Genomic DNA, 16,872 nt, shown 5'->3' on the forward strand with positions numbered 1-16,872 from the left:
GAGGTTCCTCCAGGTCTGTCGATATCGGCTGCCTCTGTCTGAAGGCCCAGGGCTTCCCATCGTTGGGTGCACTGCATTTATCAGCCGTTGCCCTGTCGACAGGTCACCTGTTAAATTCAGGGCTGAATGAGTAGCTGCTGTCATGTTCCCATGCCTTCCCTCGACTCTGTGTGGCTTGTGGGTTCTGTGTATTCCTCCACCTCTGGCACCCACTCCTCATCTTCGGCCTCACTCTCTGTTAAATGACAGCACTAGGAACCTCAGAATCCCACTTACCTGGCCCGCACCCACATTCAGGTGGTCATCAAGCCCGTGGCCCCAGGTCCAGAACACACATCCATCTGTCGCCTTTCCCACAGTCCCTCCCCCAGCACCCTGGCTCCAGCCTTCAGTCGTAGCCTCCTTGTCTCCAGCCTCTCTCATGGCCAGGCCGACCCTCCCGTCTCCCAAGGATCTTTCCTTCCCTCCTTGCATCTTCTCACACCTTGAACAGCCTTCAGTGGGTCTCCTTGGGCCTCGTCCTTGCTGAAGGATCTGTAGATACACCTACCTCCAGCCCCGCCTGAGGCTGGAGGGCCCTGTGCCCCAGGCAGTATGGCGTTGGGAAAGTACTTGGCACTTTTTGAGAGCTTCACCTCTGCTGTGTACGTGTGTCCGTCCACCCTCACTAATCCTGGTTTCCATCTCTTTGTCCCCCACAGTGCGCGTTCCCTATTTCATTGATTTGAAAAAACCACAGGATCAAGGTTTGAATCACACCTGTAATTACTACCTCCAGCCAGAGGAAGACGTGACCCTTGGAGTCTGGTGAGTGAGCAGCCTCAGGGCTGCAGGGCCGGGCACCGCCTCTTGATAGCGGAGCGGTCTCTGAAACTCTTGCTTGTCCATTTTTATCTTTTGCCTGCTGTTTCCAAAGGAAAGATCTCAGCTAAATTCCTTGAATAATGGGGCACGGGATGGCAGCACCAGCTCTGTTCTGAGGTGTTCAAACCAGATTGGTTTTTGCAGAAAGCCTCGTTTCCAGGAGAGAAGAAAGCCAGAAACAGAATATATCACAGAATCGTGAGCGCAGGCTTGAGCCACACCTGTCTTGCAGAGAAGGGCCCACCCAGTTGTTGAAAACAGCTGCATTTCTTTCACACACAGCACTCTCAGCTCTTGATAGTGGTGGCGTTTGCTCTTTTCTTAGCGTTTACTTTTTTAGCCATAAATTTAGGTTGGGCCTAAGTTCTGTGACTTCTTGGCATTTCTTTGGAATATGATTTAATGCTTTTTCTGTGGTCTAGTTGGTGTTTACAAACAACAGAACCAGAGCGGACCGGCTTTCCTGTGGCGTCTTCTCTTTCTCTCAGAAGCAGCTCTGAATTGCTGCCTTTGTCTCAGTAGAACTGCTGTGGACGTGAGAAGCTTCTGAGTGAAGTGCTCTGAATCACTTCCCTGTGCTGTGCGGAGGGCAGGGGCTCCTGCGTAAAGACCAGAGAGTGAGAGGGAGGTTCTGGTTCGTAGTGGTTGAGGCTGGGGCTGTCTTTGGTCATTTCTGGCTTGTTTTAACGGAGCATTTACGACCAGTGTGTGCATGCAGGCCGCTGTGCCTTTTCATTTTCAGTCAGAAGCCTGACATGTTTTGCTCAGAGGTGTTTGGGGGAATTGGTGGCTCTCCTGATGGTTAAGAGGGTCTGTGCTTTGAAGTTGTGGGCTCAGCCAGGCTTCTTCCTCGAGCAGAACAGCCGTGTTACAGGACAGGTATTTGTGGACAGTTACCTGTGAAGGTTGTGTTGGTGATGACCACATGAGTCTCTGGGAAGCGACAGTCGCTGTGTGCTGGTGGGCACCACTGCCCGCCCAGGTCTGCACCCTGCACTGTCTTGATCACAGTGCGGGCCTTTGGGTGGCAGCAGCTCCATTCACCACCTGCCCTCACTGGCACCTCGCCATGTCCTGCTGCAGAGGAGCTGGAGGCGGGTGGTGGTGGGAGGACAGCTCCCCTCTGCCAGGCAGGGGGAGGAGCCCAGGGATGGAGAGCTTGCCTGGGCCTTTGTCAGGAGCTCCGAGTTTGGGTAGGCTGGCTACTGGAGGCATATCAGCTCCCAGCACCTTCCAAATGTACCTTTCCCTCTCATAGGTTTGTAATTGTGGGAGAGTGATAATTGCAGCGGTCAGAACCACCCAAAATGCAATCCTCTGAAATGGGTCAGAGAGACTACGTTAGAAATGAGATGCTAACACTTAGAAAAGAAGAAATCGGCCATGTAATGTTTTTAAAACTTCCCAAGAATGAATTTGAATAAGTTTTACAGAAAAAAGGTGTTAAATCAGACCCTCCCCAGTGATGAACAGTGACTTTGATGTGTCCTGAGTTAAGATGAACCAGAGCACCTCTCTAAAGGAGGGTTTGGCCACATAGACAAGTGTCCACCTGCCTGGCCGGGCATGGAAGGACTGCTCACGTGGGCCTGTGACGTCTCCTGCAGAGGTGCGTCTGTGCCAAGATGGCTTGTGGACAGGCTCTGTGTTAGAAATGGTGCATTAAGGATGGCCGGGCTTCCAGTCCAGCCCGTAGACCCGTGTTGCTGAATTAGTACATATAACAGCATGATATGTCTTGCATCGTGAGTTAAGTCACGTACTTAAAGACATGGATGAGTTTGAGGGGACGTGGCGTTGCTCAGTGTCCATTCAGTGCCCGTTCTGTGCTGGAACCCAGCTGGAAGGGGTCTGAGCTCACATAGCTTCCCCTTTATACAGGAGGAGCGGCTGTCACCCCACCCCTGGTAACTGCTGCCGGGGCAAGCTTCTGGGGTCCAGAGAGGGCCCATCCGCGAGTCAGGAAACGACCTGCCTCAGCTGCCAGAAGCTGCCCTCACAGCTTGGAGTCAGCCCACCCGGCCTCCTGCTGTCCGCTCAGTTGTGACTTGAGCCGTGGGCATCCCGTCTGCAGGCGCGTCACCTGCCGCTCCCCTCTGCTTCTGCTTCCAGGCACACTGTCCCCGCTGTCTGGTGGAAGAATGCCCAAGGGAAGGACCAGATGTGGTATGAGGATGCCTTGGCTTCTAGCCACCCGATCATCCTGTACCTGCACGGGAACGCGGGCACCAGGTGAGGTGGGGCCCATCGCAGTGAGAGCGTGGGTGCACCTGGGACATGGGCGTCCTGAGAACACAGGAAGAGGCAGGGTTTGTCTGGGGTTTGGGAGAAGCTTGCATGAAGTCGTGTTCCCACAGGCCCAGAGCAGAGCAGGGCTGTGTGCAAGGTGGACCGGGCCTGCTTGCTTGGAAGCCACCGGCTGAGCAGATGTGGGCAGCTGTGTCCAGAAATCCCTGGTCTGAAGCTCGTGCCTGGGGTGGGATGGAGGTTGCTGCGTCTGTCAGAGCGGCCCAGAGCCTCAGCCGGAGGGGTGTCCTTCTTTCTGGGTTAGGGAACAAGGCTTCTCAGTGGGCAGGAGGCGTGGTCCCTCAGCCGAGGTTTGTTGAGACCCTGCAGAGCCACTGTGTGCCCAGGAAGTCGCCCCTGCTCACCCAGCATCTGCTGTCTGGTCTGAGGACACTTTCTCGCTGGCAGATGTGCCCTGCTGGAGGGGGAGGCATGCTTCCGGGGGGGGGGGGGCGAGGGTGACGTTGAAGGTGGGGGAGTCCCATGAAGAGACCCAGCTGAGCATGCAGGGACAAGCTTGTCCTCGGGGGCTGCCATGCCACGCTCTCAGGCCAGGGTACTCGCAGCCCTGAGCGGCAGTGCCAGCGCATCCCACTGGGCCATCAAGGAAGCATCTGCGTCTGTGCAGATAAAGCCCTCGCCCAGGTGCTGTTCGAGAGTAGGTTTAATGGATGTCTTTCAGATAAGCGGGGACTGGAGCCGTTGTTCAAAGAGGGCTCCTTCGAGCCCACATGGTCAGCCTTGTTGAGAAGAGTCTGCAGGAGAGCTGGTGGGGTGAGAGGAAGAGGGGCGTTTTCTGAACAAGCATTGCCTGAAACCCCTGGGAGGGTCCCTGTTCCTTGGGTCTCGTGAGAGAGAGCCAGCAAGAAGCAGCAGGAGGCCGGGCACCGCGGGGCCGGGCTGGGGTCAGTCATTTCACAGGCAGAACCGGCGAGGAGGACAAAGCAGGCCACAGCGGGCGTCTGGGCAGAGGGGCTACACAGAGGATGTAGCAGGATGTCCAGGAAGTGGGCCCCACAAGGACGCTCTGAGCCGGGAGAGCGGAGCGCTGAGCTACTGACTCAGCACGCACTTGGCAGTCTGCTTTCCCTTCGTCTGGGACAAGCTACAGCGGGTTTCTCTTCCGCTTTTCAAAGAGCAAGTGAATACAAACAGCTCCTGTAGCCTCTTTCTATAACTGAGGGAAGTTTGGAGTTCTTTGTGAGCAGTGCCAATCACATGGTAAAGAAGACAAAGTCTATCTGTAACTTCAGGATGGAAGGAATCTTGTGACTTTGAAGGTTTGCTGCCACCCCCCACCCCCCATCCCCAAGGACTACTCAGGCTGCAGATCTTGGCGGCCACCCGGCCGGGCAGGACAGCAGCAGCCGTGGTTCCCTGAGACTCGGACCCCCAGGATGCCCCCAGCCCCATCACGCTCTAAATCCCCCTTCTTGCTCAAGGTAGGGTATTGGGAACGTTTAGAAAAGAGCCACGACAAATGGTTGCAAAGATAACTGAAGACGCTGCAGTATTTCTTTTTGGTCTTGAAGCGAAGTCCTTTGAATGTTTGTTTCTGGGTTATATTGGCTTTCTCCTTCGTTGTGTTCTCGCCTCCCCTGAGGACGCTCGCTCCGTGAACACACACCCCGGAAATTGGCCAAATGCTCCTCATAAAGAAGGGAGAGAGCTGAGAAGTCTGGTGAGGGTGAGCCCGCCTGCTGATGTGTTTCCCTCTCCCGAGGCAGCTCTATCCCCGCTTGGGTGTCTGTGCACAGTAACAGCCAGCCAGCATCTGGGCAGAAAGGGAGAAGGAGGTGGACAGTCCTTGGAGAGAGGTGCGGGCGTGAGGTGGTGTCAGCAGTGGCGCCTGCGGCCGCGCCACTGAAGCTGGAGCCTGCTGGTGAGGGGCCAGGAGGCTCACAGTGGCTGTCAGGTCACGATGGCACCTTCGACCCAGCATCCCCCCTCGGACACACGTGTGTGGAAGGACGTTAGGGAGTGGCCGCAGCAGCAGAACCTCAGTTAGCAGCAGGTGGGAAAGAACCAAAGTGACCACAAGGGGAGAGCGTGAATGGCCGAGGAGGAGAGTTCTGAGAGTTGGCTGTGGCTCTGTAGGTGAAAAGGCTGGGGCAGGAGGTGCCTGTGGCCTGTCCCCGTGGTGTTCATGGGTGGTCCTGGACACTGGGGAGCTGAGGGGCCCTTTGTGTCTTCTGGGGTTTGCACTGAAGGCTTGTATGGCCTACTCAAACCAAAGGTGAGGTAATAGTTAAGAAATATCCCCCAAATGCTCAGACTGTCCCTCGTTTGGCACCATACTGTGGAGGCAAGCTGGGAGCCATGTAGGTGCCCTGAGGAGGAGGTGACCTGTCCATCACCCTCCCGTGTAGATTTGGGGACCAGGCACTAAGGGCCCAGATGCTACCGTGTTGATCCTGGGCCCCCTTTCTGAGAAGATGCACTAACAGCCATGCTTGTTTCCTTTCCCTGATGATCTAGAGGAGGCGACCACCGGGTGGAGCTTTACAAGGTAGGTGAGGACGGCACACAGTTTATGATGGACAGAGCGGTGCCCTTAGCTTATGATAGACAGAAGGGGCCACACGGTGGACAGCTGGATGGAGCAGTGCCCATGGGGTGTGACCCACATGGTCTGTGACAGATGGAGCGTTGCTTGCCTCCTGCTTCTGGCTGTTCTTTCCAGGACGCGTGAACAGAAGGGGGTCCCCCTAATAATTTTGAGTTAATACTCATTGTTGACTTTTTAACACTGCCTGTTATGGACGTCTCCCCATGGAATGCTTCCCATTTTGCTGCCTCTGGGGATAGTTTCCAAGATCGGGATGAATGGACTTTGTAGATCATATGCCAGAAATTGGCAAATTACGTAAAGTCACTTGGAATTGCTTGGGTTTAGTGGGTTTAGTCAGAGCCATGTTGCCCAGGTGTTTGTTTTTCACTTCCAGGTGCTGAGTTCCCTTGGCTACCATGTGGTTACCTTTGACTACAGAGGTGAGGGCTCCGTACTTGCCCCGCTTCCTCCAGGTCGGTGTGGGATATGCAGGTGTTGCTCTGAGAGGCTCCTGTGCGGCTGGCAGCTCTGCCGTGACCTGTGGCAATTGTGAGCACGTGGAGGTGGTGGAGGGTCAGGGTCTTCGGAGGTGTGTCCTGCGTGCATCCGCCCCTGTAGGGTGCCTGGAACCCCAGCACACACCCTCTGTCAGCCACATTTTATAAGTAGAAAGTACTGTCTTCTCTTTATTGGACTCAGACTTTCCCCATAGCTGGACACGTTTCATGCTCAGCACATCTGGTTTTGTTGATGTTATGGAGACAGGGAAGAGAGAGACTCATCTTCTCGCCCCTCAGTATTTCTTCTTTCTAGCCTCCCACAGTTTGATGCGTGAGGAAAATGCTTTGTGTTGTCAGGGAGCAGCTGTGTGGCAAGTGTGTGCCTTGGACAGTCCTTGGCGGGAGAGGTCAAAGGGCTAAAGGCCTCTTGTCCAGCTCACCCTGATTGGGGGTAAGGGGGTGGGGTCCACATCCGCAGACTCAGGAGCCGGTTGACATCACCTGGATGTGAACTTTGGAAGAGTTTCCTCTTGCTGCTGCAACAGGTTACCACAAACGTAAATGTCTCGAAACAGCACAGACTTATTATCTTGAAGTTCTGGAGGTCAGGAGTTCAAAATCTTTAGCCACTGGGATAAGTCAAGGTGTGGGCACGGCTGGAAGCTCCAGAGGAGAGTCAGGTTCCTGGCCTCTTCCAGCTTCTCCAGGCCACCCTCACTCCTTGCCTGTGGCCTGAGTCTGCATCACTCTGGCTCTGACTTCTGTCTCTCTTCTGATCATAAAGACGCTGTGATTACTTGGGGCTCACGCTGATCAGGATAATCTCCCATCCCAGGGTCTCCTGATTCGCAGCCTCTTTCCTTCTGCACCCTTCATTCCCCTTGCCGTGTAAGGTACCAGAGGCACAGGTTTCGGGGTTGGACATGAACATCTTTGGGGGCCATTATTCTGCCGACCATAGGGTGAGGGATGGTTCTTTTGTGGAAGAGTGTTCCATCAGGAGGAGGGTGTTGGGTTGGAGGAACTCTGAAATGAGGCCCATCCTTTCCTCCTGCTCCTGCTGCTGGAACCTCAGGGTAGTGAGAGGGGTGGCCTCTTCCTTGTTCGCCTCCTGGTTCTTGCAACAGAAATAAGATCCCATCTATCACTTCCTCTTTTCATTTCCCATTGAGTCTCTGCCTTTCTAAGCCGTACGAGAGTTTGTCCCTGTCTCTGTCTCTCTGTGTCTCTCCCTGTCTCTTTGTCCCTGCCCCCACCAGTGCCCCAAGCCCTCACACTGGCCTTGTCCCTGACATTGGCTCCTTCCCTAATCTGGGTCTGGGATGCCCCGGGGAGGTGGCCTGTGGTGCCCCTGCCTCTGGGTTTTGCTTGTGTAGCAGGACTTGCTCTTTCTGAGCCTTGTGGTGCTTTCAGATCATTTGATGATGACTCACTGCTGAGCTGCTGGAAATGACAGTCACAACTTGACTTTTCTGAGAATCTGGAGGGAAGGTCCCTTGGGAGGTCAAGGTTTAGGGGCCGAGACAGTTGGCTTTCCTCTGTTAAGCAAACAGGATGCTAAAAGCCCCTTCCTTTCTGGGTCAGAGTTGCCCTGAGCCTGGAATCTGCCTGTCTGGGGGCCTCTCCACGCCTGTCCACAGCTGGGCCACAGCTGGGCCATGGAGTCAGGGCTGGGCTCAGGGGCCCCAGGGTGGACTGGACTCTCACTGGCTGAGCCTGTCGGTGCCTCATCCTGGTGCCAAGCCCCAGATGTTGGGGCCGGCAGGGGTCTGCGTGTCTGACCACCCCATCTGCTCATCGAGACTCAAATGAGGGCGGGTGGATGGCCGTTTGGGTTCAGAGGTTGTGACAGCTGAGGAGGTGGGAGAAGAAGAGCTGGCTTGGCCGAGACCTTGAGGCCCCAGACGTTCTGGGCCTCCTGCTGAGAAGCGGGAGGGGGCGGGCTTGCCCCTCGAGGTCCCCTGGGCTGCGTGTGACGTCCTCCTCTTGCTGCTGCTTCCCCAGGTTGGGGTGACTCAGTGGGAACGCCGTCGGAGCGGGGCATGACGTACGACGCACTCCATGTTTTTGACTGGATCAAAGCGCGAAGTGGAGACAACCCTGTGTATATTTGGGGCCATTCCCTCGGCACCGGGTAAGAATTCCCCGCATGGCCTTTGCAAGAGCAGGTCTTCACAGGCGACTGTCCAGCCCAGGCTCTCCTAGGGGCCCCGGTGTCCTCTGGACCCTGTAGCACCATTAGTGCTGTGATGGGGGCAGGGGATGAAGCACCACAGAGACCACGAGGGGCTTGAGATACTTCAGCTCCTCAACCCAGGAAGTGACGGGAGGCACAACAGCAGTCGTGGAGGTGCCGTCTCCTCCGCAGGGAGGATGCAGACGCGCCTCAGCGGGACTGTGCCCTGAGGAGGTGGGTCCGAGCAGAGCGGGACAGGGCACTCGGGCTTCCCTTGGCCTGGCTGAGGACATATGTGCTGCCCAGCAAGCCCAGGAGCCGGGGCCTTGATTCTCTTTGCAAACAGTGGGCCCCTTAGCCCATGCTTGGCGTCGTCACCGGAGAACTTGGGGAGGCAGCAGTGGTGGTTCCCTTCCTCCATCTGCCAAGACAGGAAGCACTTCGATGTTCCACGTGAGCCGCCTGCATCGCTTCCACGGGCGTAGGGGCCAGTGTTTCTAAAGGAGCCCAAGACCAGCACCTGCTGTTTTTCTGCTGCCTTTCCTTTGGACGCGGTGGCTGCAGGCGGGTTGGGGCCGCAGGCTGGGCAGTGCCCGGGACAGGGCTTCCTGCCCTGCCCTCGCAGGGGGACTGAACCCTGGACAGGAGAGCAGGCCATCCTGCCCTGGGTGTCTGCATGGGACCCGCCCAGGTTGGTCCCGGGAAGGCAGGAGGCCCCCAGGCCTGGCAGACTGCCAGTGCTGCCGCCCCCAGGAGCTGTGCAGGCAGACTGCAGCCTTCTCCCTGCTGGCGGGGCGGCCCTGGGCCCTACTGTCCTCCTCCGTGTCCCGGCGGCACCCATACAGACCGGGTGTGAACTGGGGCGCCGCTGTGTGGCCTGAAGGGGCTGCTCCAGGTGAGGTGCATGCCTCGGGGACATGGAGGTGCCCTGTCGGAGGGGCTGGCTGACGGCTGGGGCATCTGTGCTCCCCCCGCCCAAAACCCCACTGGTCACTTCGCAGATCCCGGCTTCCTCGGTCACCTTTGAGTATTAGGAGGATCTCATCTGAAACAATTTTTGTCATAATTCAGCTGAACTTTTTTTTTCTTTCCAGAGTGGCCACAAACCTGGTGCGGCGCCTCTGTGAGCGAGGTAGGGGCTCGTGTGGGGTCACATGTCGTGGGGATGGCCCGGCTCCCATGGGCGGGTGGAGCGTTGGGGAGCCGGCTGTGCTCCAGGCCCTGGGGCTTCTCGTGAAGTGGGTGGTGGTGGACGTGCCGTGCAGTGAGATGAGAGCAAGGCACTGAGGTGGGGGCCTGAGCAGACCCTTGAGGGCCCACCCCCATTCCCCCGATCCGCCAGCGGCTGGCGGGGCCTCACCAGGGGCCGGGCTCCGCTGTCCTGTGGAGGGTGCGTGAATGGGGAGTGGAGGACTGTGTCTCACTGGGGTTTCTTGCTCACCTCCCAGTTCCCCGTTTGTTTATCTAGAGACACCTCCAGATGCCCTCATATTGGAATCTCCATTTACTAACATCCGCGAAGAAGCTAAGAGCCATCCATTCTCAGTGGCAAGTACAGATCTTATTAAAAATGGACTTATTTTTATAATGAAAATAATTGCTATAAAATATAAAAATGACTAAGTAAATAGATATAATAAATAAATTTAAATATCATAAAATTATTTAAATAGTCTAATGAATACAGACTTTATTAAAAGTTAATTCTCATTTAGTTCTGGTCACTGGCCTGACTACAGAGCCGCTCAGGATGTTTATAACTTCGTGCCAGGTAGAAGGATGGGGTCACAGCCAGGTTGCCTGAGGGTGGCTGTACCCATAGGAGGCCTTGCCCCCTGGCACGGTTTGCCCCCCTGGCATTGCTTGCCCATGGGGCTCAGTGCAGGCTGAGGGCGCTGTCCTGGCTGCCTCCCCAGGAGTGGAGCTGGTGGGCACCCCGGGGAAGCCCTGGTGGGGATTACATGCTGTTGGGCCATCACTGGCCGGATTCGAGGCCTTGGACCCTCCATTTACAGGCCGGGCCCAGAGGAGGGTCCTCTGTACCCTGTTGCTTCCTCTTCCTCCTCCCACTGCTTCCGTGTGTCCAGGGGAGCCATGTTGGCCCCACCTGACCTCATGCTGCTCCGTTGCAGACAGAAGAGTCCTTTGTTGGGTCTCCTTTGATGTTGCTCTTCTCCCGAGTCGCACGGACCCCATTCCTTGGGGGTGGCAGCCTGTTGTGTGTGGGAAGCCTGGTCTCCTAGTCTGAGGTGTGGGAGCCCTGTTTGCGGGCAGCCCCCCTGCAGCTGGTCTGGGGGCCTCTTGAGCAGGGAGTCTGAGGGCGGGGGTCAGGAAGGGCAGGGGCGCCCCCCCCCAGCTCCAGGGGGCCCACAGGTCAGCCTGCTCAGAAGCAGGAGTGACCCCCGGGCACACGGCACCTCTGTCTGGACCCTCAGCCCTGCGGGGGGTGTTTTAATTGATCCTCTGCTTGTTGTCTACATGTTGCCTCCAGATCTATCGATACTTCCCTGGGTTTGACTGGTTCTTCCTTGATCCCATCACAAGCAGTGGAATTCAGTTTGCAAATGATGAAAAGTGAGTACCATGGAAGAGAATTTAGAAAAACCCCAAGAACCCCCAGAATAAGTGTCTTGAGTCACGTTAACCAAGTAGGATAGGATTCTGAATACATAGGGATCTTTTCTAAGCAACACATCTCTGTAAAGGGAATGTCAGTTAGAGAAGGAGAACCAGGAATGTGGAAAGACTGTAGGATTAGATTAAAGAGTAGGAAGACAACATATTTTTGGTCCATAAAGCTGTTTTATTTGAAAATTATGTCAAAACCAGAACTCCTAAACAGGTATTAAAGCAGTAATAGTAACTGTTATTCAAAAAATGACTTTGCCTCAGCCACTGGTTTTGTGTTTGGTTATGGAAAGATGTTACGAAGTTTAATATTAAAAGTATTTCTCTGAGGTAAACCAGCAGTTACATGTTCTATTTAAGGACTGTTTCTTTGAACAATGTTCAGATTCTGCTGACATTATCTTTGTGATATCTTAATTTCATGGGGTTTAATTTCTTCAAGAAAAAGGAAAAATCCTTATCTGAATATGCAGTTAACATTTAAAAATCTACATTTTTCAAAGAAGAGTTATCTGAGTAGACTGGGTTCCCTCTAAAAATGACAACGATGAGAAAAGCCACCTTTGGCTGCCCCCCCGCTGAGCCTGTGTGAGTGCTGGTGGGCCGGCCGGCCCTCACCCACTGGAAGTCAGGAGCCCCAGCTTGGTGGGCAGGTCTGTTCCCAAATATTTGGTAAGGTGACAGCATGTGAGGGGGGCCTCCAGAGTCAGAGAAGCTACGAAGCAGCTTTGTGGGTGGAAGTCCAGAAAAGATGTCACCCGTCAAAGCGTGACTCGCACACCAGCAGCCCTCCACCCTGGGAGTGGAACATGGTGGGCGGGTGAACTTGCGAGCCACTAGCGCGAGCCGCTAGCAGCAGTTGCAGACTGCCAGAGTTGGGCCTCTGAGGGGCGGTGCGCCCCCAGGCCTGGTCCTGCCAGGTGACAGGCTTGCCCCGGGGCTGCCCTCGTGAAGTCCCCAGATCAGCATGGGATCTCCAACAACAGGTGTCTGCTGCGTCCAGCAGCTCCCCATGAGACCTCAATGAGGGGCGCCTAGGAGACCCCAGGCCCATCCAGTCCTTCTGTTAGGTGGTTTGCTGAAGAACAGGATCCTGTGAACCTGTTGAGAATGTTCATTTACTCGAAACTCTCAGGAGTGACCTTAAATGTCATTTACACGAAGGATGAATTAGAGGGTGGCTCTTTTGCCAACAGATGTCCAGTAAAGTTCATCTGAGTGAGTTTCCTGGCCCACCTAAATTACTTCGTTTGTAAATGTTGTTTTGTAACTTTTTAAGAATAGTCTACTAGCAAAAAAAATAATTTTTAATTTCCAGGAAATATTCAGGGACCCGATTTGGTGAATGAATTGATCTCTAGATTTGACTGACACCTGTCACCTAGAATAGATATTGTTGGAAACATCTAAGAAATCAACTGCTAGTTCTCTATTAAAATGCCCAGTTTGAGGCGTTCCACACCACGGTGAAGCGCTCTCTAAGTCAGGTCCCTGCTGTGGGCAGGGCTGGGAGCCCAGGAGACCCCAGCTCCTCCTGGGGGCCGGTCCAGCACCTTTCTCCCTCCCTGCAGCGTGAAGCATATCTCCTGCTCCCTGCTCATCCTGCACGCCGAGGACGACCCTGTCGTGCCCTTCCAGCTTGGCAGAAAGGTGGGTGTCCAGCGGGCGTCGGGCAAACTCATGTTCGGTCCAGGCTAGGCCAGGCGGGTGTGGAGGGTCCTGCTGCTGGCAGGGCCCCTTGTGAGGGAGAGGGCAGAGGAGGTTGGCAGCAGGGTCGGGGCAGGGCTGGACAGCTGATGCCGCCCCAGAAGGAAACGTGAAAATAAGCAAATGAAAATCTCCTGGGTCCCCCGTACAGGGGACTCAGTCAGGAGGGCTTGCCAGTTACTGGCTGGAGGGAAAGCACCCTTGATGACGAGGCTCCCCCAGTGGCTGGAATTGGTACAGAACTCTCACCTGTTCTCTTGCCTCTGGGATGGGACTGACGACAGAGGGTGCCACGTTGCCTCTGTGTCTGCTTTTGCTGTATTTGCTTTGCCTTTGCTGCCAGGAAGCCTGATTAAATTTGTAGGTGGGGGTAGGGTGGGAGAGAGCACTGTCTGGCCATGGCGCTGGCCTGCTAGAGGGCGCGACGCCCAGGCCACATCAGACCAGGCCTGAGGCAGGTGTGTGAGGGCCAGGTCCTTCCCTCCAGCTGGTTCGGGCACGTGAGGAGGGGGCTGAGGTGGCATAGGTCCTGAGCCACCTTGTTGGCAGGCCTTGACCCAGGCACACGGCAAAGTTTGAGGCACACAGCCCACCCAGCCCCAGGGACTGAGCCATCGGGGCTGCTCCTGGCACTCAGGCCACCACCGCATCCCGTAGCAGGTGGCTCTCTGTGGTGCTGCAGGCCCCTGAGGAAGGGCGGTCTGCAAGACAGGCGTGAGGATGGAGAGCGTCTTGAGTGGTGGCCCCGAGGGTCCCTGCTGTGGGCGAGGCAGGCTGCAGGGTGCTGTGCATGGGGGCCTTGGGCTGCTCTTTGGAGACAGTGGCCATGGGCTGCTCTCTGTTGCAGGGGGAGGCCAGTAGGCAGGTCACCCCCAGGCCCTGGGCGCTGACCCGCCTCTCCCTCCCCCAGCTCTACAACATTGCTGCACCGTCACGCAGCTTCCGAGACTTCAAGGTTCAATTCATCCCCTTCCACTCGGACCTTGGCTACAGGCACAAGTACATCTACAAGAGCCCTGAGCTTCCACGGATCCTGAGGTGAGGCGCTCTCCTCTCACCTGCGATGCCGTCCTGCGTGGCGATGGCTCAGGCGTGTGCGGCCGCAGCTGCAAAAGCCATTTCGGGGCCGAGTCACAGTGAGGGGTCAAGAGTGTCACCCCTCCCTCCTGGGCCGTCCCCACCGTCAGTAGGGCTGTGATCTCCCTGTGATGCAGGTCGTGCAGCGCAGACACCACAGCTGCTTTGGGTCAGGCCTCCATCCCTTCCCACAGGCCCGTCAGGTTGCTGCTCCTGTGCGTGGGGCACAGGGGGTGCAGGTCTGGGCCAGCTCCTCAAAAGCCCCAGCTGCTTCTGGAAGGGAGGCTGTGCCCCTGGCTGCACTGCGCTGGCTGAAATCCTGGGCCAGGACGTGGGCTGCCACCCCGGGCACCCATCTCGAGCTTGGGCGCAGAGCCTGAGGATGAGGGGTGCACTGGTGGCAAAGCAAAGGGTTTGGATGGACCAGGCACTCCCTGCCTCCCGCTGGAGGGTGCAGGCAGCCTGCACGTCCCGGCTGGGGGGCCTCTGCTGAGCCCGGGGTGCTGGAATCGGCCCTCGGTGAGGTGTGTGCCGAGTGGTTACACTTTGCCCTTGAGGTTCCAGGGGCGTTCCTTTGCAGTTTCTTGCCTCCCGGATGTGGGTTGCTGCGAGGGGACAGTAATGAGTATGGGTTTGCTCTGGGACTATGGTTTTTCCCCATAAAAGGAATACATTACATAAAATGTAGACCAGAGAATGGCTCCAACATCGGGGTGCAGTTAGTGACCCCATCCTTGATCCTGTGTGTCAGGACTTAACTTGGGCACTGCCTTTGGCGCCCTGCTTGTTTAACTCACGGGGTTTTCTGAGCGGAAGTGTGGTCCTCCAGGCTCCTTTGCGGCCTCCCCAGGTGGGCTGTAGGAGGACCACAGGAGGTGGGGTCTCAGGTTTGGTCTCAAGAGGTTTGGCCGACAGGTTTCCTCCTCTGGTCCAGGGAATTCCTGGGGAAGTCGGAACCAGGGCGCCAGCACTGAGTGTTACTCGCCACCTGAAGGAGCATGAAGATGTCTGCCCTTGTGCCCCCCTTCCTCCGGCCAGCCCGGCACCCTGGAGATGTGCCTGGAGAGAGAACTCGGATGCCAGCGGGCCAGGCAGAGGAGGCCCTGGCAGACCTGAGGCGCCCGCCCCGGGTGGCTGGGAGCACAGGTTTCTGTGGACAGCGTGGGGGGCGGGCATGTGGCCCTCTCTCCCTCTTGCTGCCACTCAACCTGAGGTCTTGTTGGGAAGACAGTGACAGAACTTTCTGGCCATCGGCTAGTTGATCCCACACTTCCTGAGCTGGGCACCAGGAGCCTGGGGCAGGAGGCGTGGGGTCTTGGGACCACGTTGAGCTTTCTGGCACCACCCTCAAGAATGTGGGGAAACTTGGGTTCTTTCTGTCCCTTCCCAGAACGGACTCTAGTGGTTCCATCAGCCCCTCCTGCCCTGTGCACCCCGCTTGCCTTCCTTGGTGTCCCTGCCTCCCTGGGCGGCCCCACTGCTCCCAGCGGGGGAGGTGCCCGTGGTCTGCCTTCATCCGATTTCCACCCACCTGTCTACCTAACCTGGCCTTAGACGGAGCATTTATTTAAGAATAAAATCGTGGTGGTGGTCTGTCTGATTTCTCAGTGACGCCTCCAGCCCAGGCCCTACCCACAGTCCCAGGCCACTCTCAGGACCCGACCATATGGGAGGTGGTATTGGCCAAGGATCATGGGCCCTTCTTTCCCGCTTCCTTCCAGACACTGAGGCCCAGCACGGAGGGGCGTTATCTCTGGGGAAAGGAACGTTCACGGTGGGGAGGTGGAGATGGCTTTTCCAGGCGGAGCAGATGGCATTTTTCTAAAAACCAGGCCTACGCAGGTGACCTTTCCAGCCTTATAGTTAACAAGCTCGTTGAATGTTGCCGTGTCGATGGACAGGTGGTGGGGTTTAGGCTGCTGGAGTCCAGGGACTCTTCTGGCCCGCGAGCATTGCCCTGTTCACTCACTGGTGGTGGCGCTTCTGTTGTTTGGCTTTTTGCGAAACCAGCCTCCCCTGCACGTGCGCCGCTCCCAGCCAGCGCCTGCCAGCTGTCCACTTCTCACCTCCCCGCTAAGTGCGCTCTCTCCCAGGAGAGGGTGTGTGGCTTAATAAGGGGGCTTCGAGCTGTGCAGCACAGGGTTTGTCCCAGGTCGGAGGACTTCAGCCCACCCGGGTCTCTCCTGATGGCAGGCCTTCCTCCCCTAGATCGTCAGGCTCTGGCACTTTCCAGTCTCAGCGGCGCAGAGATTCCCCAGGGTGGGGAGGGGCTTGTTTACCTGCCCCCCTTGTGGCCTGTTAGCAGCTATGCCCTGGCTGGAAGCCCAGAAGCAGGTCACACCCTCTTTCTGAAGCACCTTAGAGCTGCCCAACGTGATTCTTGTATCTGGAAAACCCATGTCTTTCTTAAACCAGGTTTGAAACGGAACAGACCTTCCTGAGGTCAGTTTGTCAGTTATCTTCTACTGGACGGGTTTGCTCTGCACTCCTGGTATCTAATTCAGGTGTGAGCACAGCCTGCAGGGCCCCAGCCCGTCCCCCAGCTTCATGTCTCCTTGGATTTCCGTCAGAGCTGGGACACCCATCCCCACCTGACACCGTCTTCATGTAACTAAAGCACTAAGTGCCCGCCTGGCCAGGGCAGCCCCTTCGTGCTTTTCTCAGTCACTGAGGCTCCTGGAGGCCCTGCAGCTCAGAGCCACATCCCCAGCTCGTCTTGACCAACGAGGCCGTCTAGACCCGGCCTGCTCTGCCTGGGCTCAAGTCTGCATCTTGTTTTTCTTAAAATTTTGTCTATGTAAGTTGCCTCAGATTTTTTTTGGGGGGGGGGGGGAATAAGGTAGGCTATAAAGTAAAAATACAAGCTGTTAGTGTTTTTACAGGTGTCTGACCGTCTGAAGATAAGGAAGCATAAGGGATCGTGGGGCTGGTAGCTGCCGCCCTTGTCAGCTGTCAGGTAATTAGTAATCAGGTCTACACATCTCTGCCTGGTGGCATCTCAGCTTATTACCTCGGTCTGAGCGACTAAGCTTACACTGTGGGTTAGAACTGACCCTTTAATGGGTCACAACAGTCGGTGGTCA

The 16,872-nt window shown here is 56.3% G+C and overlaps 1 protein-coding gene across 2 annotated transcripts in view; it reads left to right on the plus strand.

Annotated features, from left to right (window-relative positions):
• The window catches only part of ABHD12 (abhydrolase domain containing 12, lysophospholipase), a 70,107-nt gene extending 53,531 nt beyond the window's left edge, over positions 1 to 16,576 (plus strand). The window contains exons 3-13 of one of the 2 annotated variants that reach the window (XM_060031266.1): positions 702 to 807; positions 2,977 to 3,096; positions 5,629 to 5,659; positions 6,096 to 6,141; positions 8,206 to 8,335; positions 9,472 to 9,509; positions 9,846 to 9,925; positions 10,869 to 10,951; positions 12,577 to 12,655; positions 13,623 to 13,750; positions 14,705 to 16,576. In XM_060031266.1, the coding sequence (XP_059887249.1) occupies positions 702 to 807; positions 2,977 to 3,096; positions 5,629 to 5,659; positions 6,096 to 6,141; positions 8,206 to 8,335; positions 9,472 to 9,509; positions 9,846 to 9,925; positions 10,869 to 10,951; positions 12,577 to 12,655; positions 13,623 to 13,750; positions 14,705 to 15,023 (1,160 nt within the window). In that variant the 3' untranslated portion in view covers positions 15,024 to 16,576. The remainder of the gene's footprint in view (positions 1 to 701; positions 808 to 2,976; positions 3,097 to 5,628; positions 5,660 to 6,095; positions 6,142 to 8,205; positions 8,336 to 9,471; positions 9,510 to 9,845; positions 9,926 to 10,868; positions 10,952 to 12,576; positions 12,656 to 13,622; positions 13,751 to 14,704) is intronic. The other variant, XM_060031265.2, reaches the window with a different exon arrangement.
• Positions 16,577 to 16,872: the final 296 nt, after the last annotated feature.

This window comes from Delphinus delphis, chromosome 15 (assembly GCF_949987515.2).
Source record: "Delphinus delphis chromosome 15, mDelDel1.2, whole genome shotgun sequence".
Lineage (NCBI taxonomy): Eukaryota > Metazoa > Chordata > Mammalia > Artiodactyla > Delphinidae > Delphinus > Delphinus delphis.